Below are 14134 nucleotides of genomic sequence, written 5' to 3'. Positions count from 1 at the left end.
GCGGCTGCATCTGGAGAAAGGTTTCTATGGCAACTTATGAAAGCTTGATGTTTTTTATCTTTTTCAAGAGCATAAATCATCCCACGGCCTGAGGCTTCAGTAAAGGTCTCCTTTATTTTACAAGCTATCGCCATTTGTTTTTGTGTTACATATTTTGATTGTCTTAGAGGAAACAGAACAAAGGTTACCAGGTTTCCAAGAAGGCTTGGAGTCTATTTTTTTTTTCATTTTGGGGGACAAGATGTGAATAACATCATTCTAAACATCGCTTCTCAATTATCAAAATGATGGTACACATTAGCATATTTGGTTTATGTCATGTGTTGTTTAGATTTTCCCCAAAATTGTAACTGCTGCATTCTCAGGAAGAGAAGTCAGTTTGAACTTAAGGAAGAGGAACTGTTTAGCCAAAGTACCTCTTAATATGTAGGTTATTGGAGCTGCCCTGGAGAGTGCTGCATTGTTCCACATGCCTTCAAATATTCCTCTAATGATACAGTCCCAAGGCTTTGGACATTGATAGACTCCAGGTGATTTTTATTAATGTATTCTTTCCAATAAATTTAATTTAAACATTCTGATTTTAAAACTCTGCATGTTTCGAGAGTTTTGTTTTAGCAACATGAATCTCTGTATGTTATAGGAGGTAATAGGCCGAGGAAACACATATTAGGACACAGAAACGGAATCAGGTTTCAGACCTAGCTCTGCCATTGCTAGCTGTATAACTGTGAGGAAGCCCTTTAATCTCTCTGAACCTCCTTTTACTAATCTGACAAATAGCAGTAACGATGCCAGGCTCACGGCATTATTGCTAAGGATTGAATATATGTGTGTGTTGGAAACTGTGCAATGCTGTACAAATGTAAGGTGGTTATTATTATTGGTTGGCTGTCTTTCTTTCCCTTTCAAAACGTTAAGAGTTTATGTTACCATTTCTGGCATGACCAGAGGAAATCAGTTTCAGTATGTCTAAGTATTTTAGTTTCTTATGCTGTATTTAAAATACTTTACTTATACAGGCATCGATAGCTACAGCCATTTATTTATTTATTGACTCAGTAATCATATGTCATCTCTGTAGAAGGGTATTAAATAAATTCATTCAACAGACATTTAAGTGCCAACTGTGTACTAGCATTGAGGAGACAAACAATAGACAACTAAATTCTTATTTTTCATGAAATAAAAGTTTTCTGAGTTTTCTGAGCTTCAAGGCCACAGCATGAGCTGTTCAGGTGGTGCCCTGCCCAAGGGCATTGAGCTGATGAACTGGAAAAAGGGTGTACTGCAGTCCCCCCTCTCTGCCAGTCAAGCCATTTGCGTGCACCTTGTGAGCTGCATTCGCCTGAAGGAAGGACACAGTTTGGAAATTTACTAGCCAGGAGTCTGTGCCTTCTTGCAATTTACACAAAGGCATGCATGAGTGTGCTAACAGTGGCCCTCATGCTTGTATGGTCCGTGATGTTAAAGGGAAGATTTGCAATGTTTCTTTGTGAGGTATGACAAAGGCTGCTGGCTTGCTTGTTATCTGGAGTCAGGTTGCCGGAATTTAAATACTGGCTCTGGTGCTTGCTAGCTGTATGACCCTTGTGCACATTACTTGGCCTCTCTATGCCTCATTTTCTACATTTGCCTGCCACATAGTTATGGGGAGGATAAATAAGGTCTTAAAACACTTAGAATAGAAGCTGGCACACAGTCAATGCTCAAAATGTTAGCTGTTTTCAGTGATGGCTTTACTGCTCAGGGTCTCCTTGCTACTCTGTGTTGAAAAATTCAACAACTAACATCTGAATTCTACCTACAAAAACCACTTTTCTTTTATGAATTTGATGTCAAATTAATGATATGTTATCTCCTTCCCTCAGACCTTTTTGGTGTGTGTTTGTGTTAAATGACTAGAAAGCATTCTCTTCAGAGAAATCGAAGAATTCCAGTCATTTGATCAGAAGGTGACTTGGTTGTTTTTAGAATTTTGTCACAAAACCATTGCTTTGTCAGAGGGACACAGGTGATGAGGGATGTTTGTATATTCTTGGCTTTTAACAGTCCCGAAGGAATGCCTATATAGTTTGCCAGGGTTATAAGTCAGGGATTCTTTAAGGTATAGTGAATTTCATTTTTAATTTTGATTAACATGATTCCCTGTCTCTCTTTTGATAACTTTAAATTGGGAAAGAGTCGTTATATAGTATTTTCAAGACAATTAACTTTGCATTTTAATCTGTTTAAAAAGTTTTGTTAAATATCAAATTTTGATATGAAGAGTATGAAACAGATTGGCAAAGCCACACATGAAGCAGGTGGTGATTTTTATTTTATCCTTCCCTTTGTTTACTGACTCCTCTAACTGCCCTTAATATACCGTAAAAAGGTCACTTCTGGCTGGGCGCAGTGGCTCACGCCTGTAATCCCAGCACTTCAGGAGGCCAAGGTGAGTGGATCACCTGAGGTCAAGAGTTCGAGACCAGCCTGGCTAACATGGTAAAATCCCATCTCTACTAAAAATACAAAAAAATTAGCTGGCGTGGTGGCACTCACCTGTAATCCCAGCTACTCAGGAGGCTGAGGCAGGAGAATCGTTTGAACCCAGGAGGCAGAGGTTGGAATGAACCAAGTTTGCGGCATTGCACTCCAACTTGGGCAACAAGAGCAAAACTCCATCTGAAAAAAAATAAAAAGGAAAAAAGAAAAAAAAAAGAGGCCACTTCTGTGTTACCGCCACTGTGTATTTCCCAGTCTCCTACAGCATCTAACTTGGGCCATTTTCCTTGGCAAAAAACTAGAAGTGCAGAACTCTAATCATGTTGCACATCACTGATTTCTAACTATTTAAATAATTTGGGTGTCTAATCATAATTGAGATTGTCATCGCTTTGATGAAACCTTTTCCAAGTAAACTTCTCAGAAGAGAGATGCAATATTTTTATAATTTCATGACATTAAATATTAGTCTACAATTATTTGTGTGTGCTGTGGTTATTCATCCAAGGGCCTGTCATGGGGACATAGGGAAAGCGCCACATTACCATTTGTTTGTGAGATAATAATTGATACTGCATGTTAAATTCAAGTGTCATTAGCTTTTCAAAAAGATGAGGTGATGATACGCTTGCTCCTAAATTGTTCACAAAGGTTAAATATCTAAGAGAAAAGCTGGTATTTAAGATTCTTATATTCAGACAGATAGCAGAATGTTTTAAGACACTTTCTATCAATCAGTGCATATATAGTTACTGTGTTTTTAATTACTTATTTTTGGTCCAAGAATAGTGGCTAAGAGTTCAGGTTTTGGGCTGAATTCTGACTCCGCCACTTACTAATTGTGTAACCTACAGTAAGTCACTGAATGTCTCTAAGCTACCATTTTTTTCTTTTTAAAATGAGGGTAATAATATTCCTCCGCATTGTGGTAAGGATCAGTTGAGCTTTTTGTGTAAGGCACTTCACCCAGAACAAAGTGCTTCATGCTTTATGATGGTGGCTGTTATTACTATGATTGTGTTTTTTTGAGACAGAGTCTCACTTTTTCGTCCAGGTTGGAGTGCAATGGCATGAACTTGGCTCACTGCAACCTCCGCCTCCCAGATTCAAGTAATTCTACCTGCCTCAGCCTCCTGAGTAGTTGGGATTACAGGCTCCCACCACCACACTCGGGTAATTTTCGTATTTTACGTAGAGATGAGGTTTCATTGTGTTGGCCAGGCTGGTCTCGAACTCCTGACCTCAGGTGATCCCCTGCCTCAGCCTCCCAAAGTGTTAGGCTGGTACTTTTATTTTTAACAAACAAATTGTTAATTGTGTTATATCAGGAAACTATTGCATACGTGTTTAAACAGTGGTGATTACATTGTCTGATGTTTTTAGGGCAAATGTATTTCTGCTGTTGTATCATTTTTTTGCAATAGTATTGCACTTGAACAGTTTCATACTTCCCAGAGGTTATACCATCTCTCATATTTTTGTTGCTACGGCAAAATGTGTTAAAAGTTCCAAACAATCAACATAGAAGAGAACTCTTGGGAAATAACTGTCTTGTAAGTGAGGGATGCTCTGTAGAGTCGTTTGCTTAGTCCTTGAGCAGTCAAGTCATTAGTCCTCTTATCAGTCATTGTTGAGGGAGGCTTTTGAGCTACCTCTTCTAGACAATCTTAATCACCTCTTGACCAGACTCCAACTCAGTTTCCTATGTACCTGGAAATTCCCTCCTTCTAAATTGCGTACTTTCCTAAGCCACTAATATTTGGACCAATTTTTTTTTCAAATCAATTTTTGTCAGTTGATTTCCAACAAGCCTCTTGACTACCCCCTATGAACATTGGTGAGCTAAATTGTAAGGTATTTCCAGCAACATATTTTTGTGTTGCCCTTTTTAAAGATATTTTTGTAATTTTCTGCTTATAATTGTTTAAGGTACATGAGCATAGAGAACTCTATTCAATGATTTGATAAGCCCTTTGTTTGTTTTAATAACTTTATATTTAGCATCAGATATTATTGGGTAACTGCATTCACTAAAAGACAGTACTTTTTGTGGAATATAAAATGCTAGTGTATACAAGTGACATGTTTCCTTCTGAACCCTTTTGTTTAAGCATCAGCACGCTCAAGCGGTTTATCTGAATTCAGTGATAACAGCTGTTACTATGGCTGCATGTTATTTCATTTGTTGAATTGATGCTTGATAAGAAAAAATGTCATTGAATTGTTTGCAATTTTGAATTTAAACAGAAGTGTTTTTTTTCCTTATGGAGGTAAAATTAGGAAATTGGGGTTATAAATCCTATACCCTGTATTCCTAAATCAAGGTTGTGCAATGCTTGTGTGCACTGCGAGGGGTTTGCGGACTTTGGAACTGTTACCCCACCAGCAACTGGAAGCATTGGCCCTGACCCCAGTGACAGGGATGGGAAGATGGATTAACTCAAATAATGAAATGTCAAATCAGCCTCTCTAAAAAATGGGAATTCTTCCTTTAAGATCACCGATAGATGGTGACTGAAGCCTTGGCTTTTCATTATGGTTTTTAATGTGGGCTCATATTTTATGTTATATGGATTCTTATCAAACCATAAGATACGAGTGTGTCTTAAACACAAGTTGATCCAAAAAAGTGAGAAATATCTTTTGAAGTGTAATTTCTCCCTGTAGCAAAAATTAGAAGATGCAATCAATCAAGAGGATGGCCATGGGGGTCCAGGGAAGACAGTGTTGCATAATGGCTGTGAATATAGATGCTGCTAACTGGCTTTGTCGCCTACTCCTTATGTGACCTTGGACATCTCTTTGGGCTTCGATTTTCTCAGCCATAAAATGGGAATGTCAACAATAGTTATCTCATGGGGTTGTAGAAGTTCATTGAATTAATTTATTAAAACACTTAGAACCCAATATAATATGAGTATTAGCTATTTTATAGGAATCTTTTAAATTTTTGCAGTACTGTGGTCTAAAAGTCACAGAACTATTATTTTTGAAAGACAAGATGGAAGCTGTTTTATTTATGTTGTAAGGCACGAGAACATCTTGGCATGTCCTTGGTGTTTGGTCTCATAAAGCAAATGAGTAAGGTAATTGGAACTGAGCACATTCAGCTCATCATGGGAAGAGCACCAGGTTTCTGTTCTCTGAGAAAACTTGCTAAATTCTGTAAGAGTGCTTTCAAACATACAGTATTTTAAGAGCTTTGAGGTCAAAAACTACACCCAGGATGGATCAGTACCCCAAACTTTATACATGTACTCCACATTATGCTTTGTCCTTTGGCAAAACATATTAACTCTGCATTAAAGTGGGTGTATCAGTCGGGGTTCTCCAGACAGACAGAACCAATAGGATACATAGAAGAATACGTTTATTGGGGGAATTGGCTCCTACCATCACAGAGGTGGAGGAGCCCGGTGACAGGCTGACTGAGAGCTGGAGCATGGGAGAAGCTGGCTTAGTCTGGAAGCCTCAGAACCAGGGAAGCTGATGGTGCACCTCCTAGTCCGAGACCAAAAGCTGGTGAGTCTCCTGGAGGTCACTGGTGCAAGTCCCAAAGTCCAAAATCTGGAGTCTGATGTCCAAAGGCAGGAGGAGAACAAGCATCCCGTTCCGGAAGGAAGAGAGAGGGCAGAGAGAGAGAGTCCTCTCTTCTTTAACCTGTTCGTCCCAGCAGGGTCCCAAGCCAATTGGATTGGATGGTGCCCACCCACATTGTGAGCAGGTTTTCCTCTCCCAGTCTGCCAACTTACATGCCAGTTTCTTCTGGAAACACCCTCACAGGTACACTCAGAAACAATGCTTCACCTGCCATCTAGGTATCCCACAATCCAGCCAAATTGACAACTAAAATTAACTGTCACTGTGGGTAAAATTTATTGCATGTAAATTTACCTCAGTAAAGCTGTGGGGTTTTTCAAGAGCTAAATTCATGGTGATGAGAATGTAATAGGCATTCAATAAGTATTTTTGACTAATAGTTAAATTAATCATGAATGGAATTATTTCATTCTTCAGCGATGGATCGCATCAAGAAATCAAGATGCATAAGGGGTCAAATTTTATGTCCTTGGTTTTGAAACTTTGTGTGAACTTCTAAAAGTCCAACTTTAATAGTAAATCCCAGTTCCTGGCACATGCTTGGAAGGCCCACTGTCCCTCAGTTTACTAGTTTTTCATATTTATCCTGAGAATAAAGTCAGCTACTGGACTTGATACTGTGTCTGAGGCTTGTGTATTTCTCTTGAGCTTGGCCTTGTTGTTCTCATTTATGTTATCAGACATACAGTTTAGTCATTAAAAGAGACATTTTGATATAGTGACAGAGGATGTGTTCAAGATTTGAGAAATTTACCAAAAAGTGAAATTCCTATTGTTGTTTCCAGAAATATCAGACTTTGGGCCTCTATTGACAACCGTATCCACTTGCAAGTTGAATGTAACAATAGGCTGTGTATGTGAGCTAGCACGGACTTTTCTCATTGGCTGTTAGCATGAGGCCTTGCCTGGCATCCTTGTAAAGTATTTGATCCTGATGTCTTACTGTCTTTTCTCCCAGGTATGGCAGCAGCCAAACTTCTGCATGATTCTGGACTGAATGTTGTTGTTCTGGAAGCCCGGGACCGTGTGGGAGGCAGGACTTACACTCTTAGGGTAAGGCATTAAGAATCTGGTGGTCAAACAAGGGACTGAAGCTGAGTTTGGGGTTTCGTTTTTATTTTCCCTGAAAGTCTTCAATTTCATTTGACTCTGAGAGGGTGAAAATAACTCTGAAACATTCTTCACAGCCTCTCTCCCAGTTTGCCTTCCTTTCAATTCTTCTGTTCCTTTTTGTCTGAAAATCTCATTATATTTGGCCTCATAGAGTTAGGATTGAGTAGGAAGGAAATGGGCAGATTTGTGTGTGCCTCTCTCTCACTCTCTCTCTCTCTGTATGTGTGTGTGTGAAATAGGAAGAAAAATAACATAATCATCTGTACTTTCTACTCCTAACTTCGAGGCTTCTTTTATAGCAACACAATCATTCCAGTCATACCAACTAAACTTCTTTGGAGAGATTTTCTCCTATTTTAAAATTTATTTTAAAAATGATATTTTATTTTTAATTGACAAGTCACAATTGTATTATATTTATGGAGTACAATGTGACACTTTCATCATATGTATACAATGTGGAGTGATTAAATCAAGCTAATTAACATATCCAGCTCCTCACTTTCTTGACATTTTTTTGTGGCAATACATTTGAAATTTTCTCTGTTATTTTGAAATATACAATGCATTATTATTACTACAGTTACCTTACTGTAAAATGGATTTAAAAACTCATTCTTCCTGTCTAGCTAAAATTTTGTACCCTTGGACCAGCAACTGCTCATTCCCTCAGTTTTCACCCCCTAATCCCTGATAGCCTTCATTTTGCTCTCTACTTTTATGAATTCAACATGTTTTAGATTCCACTTATAAGTCTTTCTGAGCCTGGCTTATTTCACTTAACGTAATGTCCTCCAAATACATCCATGTTGTCCTGAATGACATTTCTTTCTTTTTAAAGGCTGAATAGTATTCCACTGTGTGTATATACCATGCGTTTCTTATCTGTTTATCCACTGATGGACACTTAGGTTGATTGCGTATCATGGCTACTGTAGATAGTGCTGCAGTGAACATAGGTGTGCAGATATCCCTTTGACATATTAATTTAAATTCTTTTGGAGACATTCCCAAAAATGGGATTGCTGAATTATATGGTAGTTTTATTTTTAGTTTTCTATTCTTGGCTTTATGAATAACCTCCATACTGTTTTCTGTAATAGCTGTACTAATTTGCATTCCCACCAACAGTGTACAGGGGCTCCCTTTTCTCTTCATCTTTGACAATACTGGTCAGTTTTCATCTTTTTGAGAAAAACCATTTTAACAGGTGTGAAGTGATATCTCATTTTGGTTTTAATTTCTGTTTCCCTAAAGATTAGTGGTGCTGAACTTTTTTCCTGAATCTGTTGGCCATTTATATGTTTTCTTTTGAGAAGTGTCTGTTAAGTTTCTGTGCCCATTTTTTAAAAATCTGGTTATCTGTCACTTGCTATTGAGTTATTTGAGTTTCTTTATAATTTGGATAACTTCCTATCAGATGTATGACTTGTAAATATTTTTTTCCCACTCTGTGGGTTGTCTTTTCATTTTGTTAATTGTTTCTTTTGCTGTGTAGGAGCTTTGTAGTTTGATGCAACCCTGTTTGTCTGTTTTTGCTTTTTTTTTTTGCCTGAACTTTCAGGGCCATATCCAAAAGATCATTTCCCTGAACAGCGTTGTGGAACTTTCCCTGTTTTCTTTAATTTTGTGGTTTCAGGTCTTATGTTTAAGTCTTTCATTCATTTAGAGTTTGTTATTTGTATATGGTGTTTGTATATGGTATAAGATAAGGGCCTACTTTCATTCTTTTGCATGTGGATAGCCAGTTTTTTTCTGCACCATTTATTGAATAGGCTATATTTCCCTATTGTGTGCTCTCGAAATCTTCATCAAAACTCAATTGACTGTAAATTTGTAGGTGTATTTTTGAGCTTCATTTGGCTGGTAAGTCTGTTTGTATGCCATTACCATACTGTTTTGATTAAAATTGCTTCATAATATATTTTGAAGCTAGGTAGTATAATGCCTTCATCTTTGTTCTTTTTGTTCAAGATTATTTTGGCTACTTGTAGCCTTCTGTAGTTCCATGTGAATTTAAGGATTGTTTTTTCTGTTTCTGTGAAAAATAACATTGGCATTTTGTTGGGAATTGCATTGAATCTATGCCTATGGATATTTTACATTGTTAATTCTCCCAATACATGAACATGGATGTCTTTTTATTTTTTCACATAAACTAAATTTTTACCTGCCTAATTTTCCTTCTTTTTCTTTCAGCTTATTTTTATATTTTTTAAAGAATTATTTACCAGTTTATAAATACCTTATTTTAATTGCTAGTTAATTGTTTCAATTCTGACACTGTTGCCTAAAATTAATGATTTTCTATTTAAACATAGAGTCAAGTAAAGCAAATTTCTCTGCAAGGAAATGCCCTACTTCCACATACATTCAAGATCTGAATAATAGATATGGATGCTACAGACTATTTTCATTTCCAGAGAGATAAGACATATAAAATTCTGACTCACAGCTCTTCTTTTGGAAGGATTCATCAATGATATATATCTGACATTTTGTATTCATGATTTTTTTATCAGCTTAAGGAGATTTGGGGCTGAGACAATGGGCTTTTCTAAATATACAGTCATGTCATCTGCAAACAGAGACAATTTGACTTCCTCTCTTCCTATTTGAATACCCTTTCTCTTGCCTGATTGCCCTGGCCAGAACTTACAATATTATATTGAATAGGAGGGGTGAGACAGGGCATCCTTGTCTTGTGCCGGTTTTCAAAGGGAATGTTTCCAGGTTTTGCCCATTTGGTATGATATTGGCTGTGGGTTTGTCATAAATAGCTCTTATTATTTTGAGATATTTTCCATCAATATGTAGTTTATTGAGAGTTTTTAGCATGAAGGGGTGTTGAATTTTATTAAAGGCCTTACCTGTTCCACACATGGACAATTATTATATGTTGCTTTATAGGTTTTTACCTGTGTGCATCTTATCTCCCGCAGTTCTTCAGATCTTTATTTTCCTTGCAAAATATGGCATGTAAGAGAGCCTTTTGCATAAAAAAGCTGGTTTAGTACAATTAGGTGCTAAATTTTTAAAAACACTCTTCTCTCATTCATTTGAGAAAATTTATTGGACAACCGCTACAGGTGTTTGGAATACTTTAGTGAATAAAACAAAGATGCTTTGTGAAAATTGCATTTTTGAGAGGTGAGTGGGAAGCTAGACAAAAAATAAGCAAATAAACAAAAACAGAAAAGAAGGACCATTTCTAATGTTTCTAACTAATAGCAACCTGGTTTTTCTTATACATACTCAGAAATAGGGAACTTTTCTACTCATTTTTTAAAGGTTGCCCCTAAGTCATTGGAAATGAAGCCAATTCAAAACTACATAAAAACACTCTTGAGGATAAAAGTAATTTCAAAGTCCAAATTATGACCAAATATTCCCTAGTGCTAATTTTAAATGTCTAGATTAACAAATCACATAAGAAGTGATCATTTTCTTTCTTGTTTTTTCTCTAGCATTAGGCCCCTCAACATTCACTTGAAATACTGAGTAAAGAGATTCCTCAACAATTCACAGCTCACAAATTCAAAGCACTAAAAACCAAACCATGTTATGGTATATTGTAAATAATGAGGTTTATAAGCTCTTGCCTATTCAGCATTCAATTTTGCTTTAAAGACTGATTTAATAACTAAGTCATGTGAATGAAGTAGAGTTGAGAACAAAATCTATTTTTTCATGGATATACATGGATATACCGTAAGATGTATCTATAACTTGTGAAATGTCGATTTATTTCAGAACTTTCTTATTTTATAAATTTTTTTACAAATATTTGTTTCTATTTTCATCCATGGGATAACAGAACCAAATGGTTAAATATGTGGACCTTGGCGGATCCTATGTTGGACCAACCCAGAATCGTATCTTGAGATTAGCTAAGGAGCTAGGATTGGAGACCTACAAAGTGAATGAAGTTGAGCGTCTGATCCACCATGTAAAGGTAAGACCAGGCCAGACTTTGAAGGATTTGAAAACTTTTCTATGATGTTTCCTTATGCAAGTTCCAGATCTTTCTCTCAGAGAATCTTCTACATCTCTGGATGATGCAAATGTATTTTATAATGGTATTTCAGCCACTCTGAGATTCATTCACTATTATCAAAGAGGAATTAGGTGGGAATTCTAAGCCTATTTAGGAAGGTTATTGATGAAGTGGTATTGTCTATGCCGTAAAATGTTTAACAAAACCCATAGAGAAAAAAATTTGTGATTTATTTATTAAATATCTATTTAAATACCTCGAACTCTTTTATTTTATACAAAAATCTGTGCACAGTTTTTAAAATGCTGCCCTAGACTTCACATTGTAAAGAGTATTTGCGATATGCCTGATGGAATATTCTTAAGTTTTATCATTGTGGCCTATATATCAGCTAAAGTTATTCTTCTTTGGAGATTGACATCAAAGTGGTTCAAGTCCCACATCCTGTGTTTTGCAAGGAAGCTTCACTATTCTCCCCCAAGATTCTGTGAATTTACTGGGTTTCTCATTCGTGTGATCATTTGTGGCTCATGGTTCTGGCTTCCATGACAGCTTTGTTCATTCACATCTCATGGCCTGTGACTCTTTTCTTCTCTTTGCTTATGCCAACCTGGGTTCACACTCACCTCTTTGTCCTGATTTTTCTCAGACCACCATAAGCATGTGTGAGAAGCAAACATGACTGAAGTCTTGAGTAATAGGGTGGAGTGGGGGGGCTCTTGCATTTGCAGAAATACAAACAGATTAGAACTGAACATTGGACATTCATTCTAATAACCTCTTAGATCAAAGCATTCCCCAAGGATTTCTCACTGGTCACATTTCTCTGCAGATTCCAATCTCTCTCCATGTTGCTGTTCCTCAGACTCTCTTCACATCTCCTTGCTCCTCTGTTTTTCCAGCATCCTCATCTTGATCCACAAAGTCACTCATGTTCTCTGACAAGCAAACAGCCACCTGATCTGGGCCCTATCCTGGAGTCCCATGGAAGAACTGGCATAGGTTTTCAATTTCAGCCTTTCCTGTCTCATCTTCACTTGCTCCCATAGGTGGAAGTAAGCAGCATAGGAACTTATTTCTCCCTGGCAAAAAACATCCCCTTAGAAGACCAAAGAAACTAGCAACAGTCAATTTTGAATTATATAACAATTTGACATCCTTATATTATTTGTGAGTGATAATATCAAGACAAATAACTGATCATAAATCATGAAACATTTAATAAAACAGGAACTAAGCATCTACTTAATTTGCTATAATGTGGGTAAAATTTTTCCTTAATTTATAAATAAATGTTTTGGTTGACCTTCAAATTTTATTTTGTAAGCCTTTTCACTTTGCTTCCCTATGTGTGTAGCAGAAAAAGAGACAAATGAATTAGAAATGAAAATTAGCATGGTGATAATGCGATTTGTTGAACATCAATCAGCGGTTCTTAAAATCCTTTGTTGGATTCTTTGTTTTTTGAAATGTAGGTTTTCCTGACCGATTTCTTATGTCTTATTCTACCTGTAAGGCTTGCAGAGATTGACTCCTCAGAACACTAGGATATTTTAAATTTCTCTAGACAAAGGAGATACCTAGAGATTATATTCACTTTTCTGTCTTTGTGTGTGTGCAGAGATTATTTTCAGCTCGGTGCTCTGTCCAGGATGCTTTGCTTTTTCCTTTGTTTTGTCCCTTGGCTGAGAGAAATTGCTGAGTCATCAATTGTAGGAAGAATGTTACACTTTAACGATAGTTTGCAGTAATGGCCAAATGTGCTGCTTTTTCACTATTTCTGGTACTCTATGCACAGTTAGGAAAATAAAGCCATAGTCATTACTTAATACAGGATAAATACATATGCCAATAATGCTCTTTATACTTAAAAGAAGTCTTATTGCTTTTTAATTATGACAAAAATAAAGCATATTTATTGTGAAAATATAATTAGAAAATATAGATAAATAAAAACAGAGAACAAACCCCTTTATAATACTATCTTGAGAAGATCGCTCTATTTTATTTTTTTTTTGGTTCATAGATTTTCTTATTCCTGTATTGCTATTTTCTGACCTCTGCTGGAGGAAATGGGAAATATCAGTGCATTTAAAAAAATTATATATACATGCCTATGTGTATATCCTTTATATACTAACTTACTCTTAGATTAATTATCACTAATGAGACAAGTTGAAAAAATAATGATGCTGTGAAACAAAAGTTTTTGTAGCCTTGACAAAGGTGGCAATTTGGCCTCCTTGTGATCAGTCAAATGCAGTAAAGAGCTGCATGATAATACGTAATGATGAAGACCTGCCCGGGCGTGGTGGCTCATGCCTGTAATCCCAGCACTTTGGGAGGCCAAGTTGGGTGCATCACAAGGTCAGGAGTTCGAGACCAGCCTAGCCAACCTGGTGAAACCCATCTCTACTGAAAACACACAAAAAAATTAGTTGAGCATGGTGGTGCATGCCTGTAATCTCAGCTACTTGGGAGGCTGAGGCAGGAGAATAGGACATAGGAGGCGGAGGTTGCAGTGAGCTGAGATCATGCCACTGCACTCGAGCCTGGGCTACTGAGAGAGACTGTCTCAAAAAAAAAAAATGATGACGACCTTATAGCTAAGAAGTCCTCCTCTAACTAAGTACTTGTTCTCTACCATCTCCACTTCCACGTCTTTGTGTATGTAATTTTTCTCATTTTTGACCTGTAAAAAGCCTCTCAGATGGCTACATTCATTTCTGGAATTATTAACAAGAACTTTGACACTCTATCTCCTACCACATACTAGAGAATGCAATTGAGAAATGTATCTCCTCTGTCATGGAAGGCAGTGTCTTGGGAATTTGAACATTGCCCTCTATTACCTATTGTAATAGCTACTTTTCCCAAGTGCAAACTACAGTTCATGTAAGTAGATAGTATATTTGGGCCTTGTTATTTTTTTTCAGC

At 36.9% G+C, this 14134-nt stretch overlaps 1 protein-coding gene across 3 annotated transcripts in view; it reads left to right on the top strand.

The window, feature by feature from the left end:
• Window positions 1–14134, top strand: part of MAOB (monoamine oxidase B) — a 113205-nt gene that overhangs the window by 30435 nt on the left and 68636 nt on the right. Inside the window, exons 2-3 of one of the 3 annotated variants that reach the window (XM_032258545.1) lie at window positions 7046–7140; window positions 11018–11155. The exons of 1 other annotated variant lie outside the window; for it this stretch is intronic. In XM_032258545.1, coding sequence (XP_032114436.1) covers window positions 7046–7140; window positions 11018–11155 — 233 coding nt within the window. The remainder of the gene's footprint in view (window positions 1–7045; window positions 7141–11017; window positions 11156–14134) is intronic. One more of the 3 variants, XM_032258546.1, reaches the window with a different exon arrangement.

The sequence above is a fragment of the Sapajus apella genome, unplaced genomic scaffold, assembly GCF_009761245.1.
Source record: "Sapajus apella isolate SASKATOON/1434 unplaced genomic scaffold, GSC_monkey_1.0 scaffold103, whole genome shotgun sequence".
NCBI classification, from domain to species: Eukaryota; Metazoa; Chordata; class Mammalia; order Primates; family Cebidae; genus Sapajus; species Sapajus apella.
This window is presented reverse-complemented; position numbering and strand designations above follow the sequence as displayed.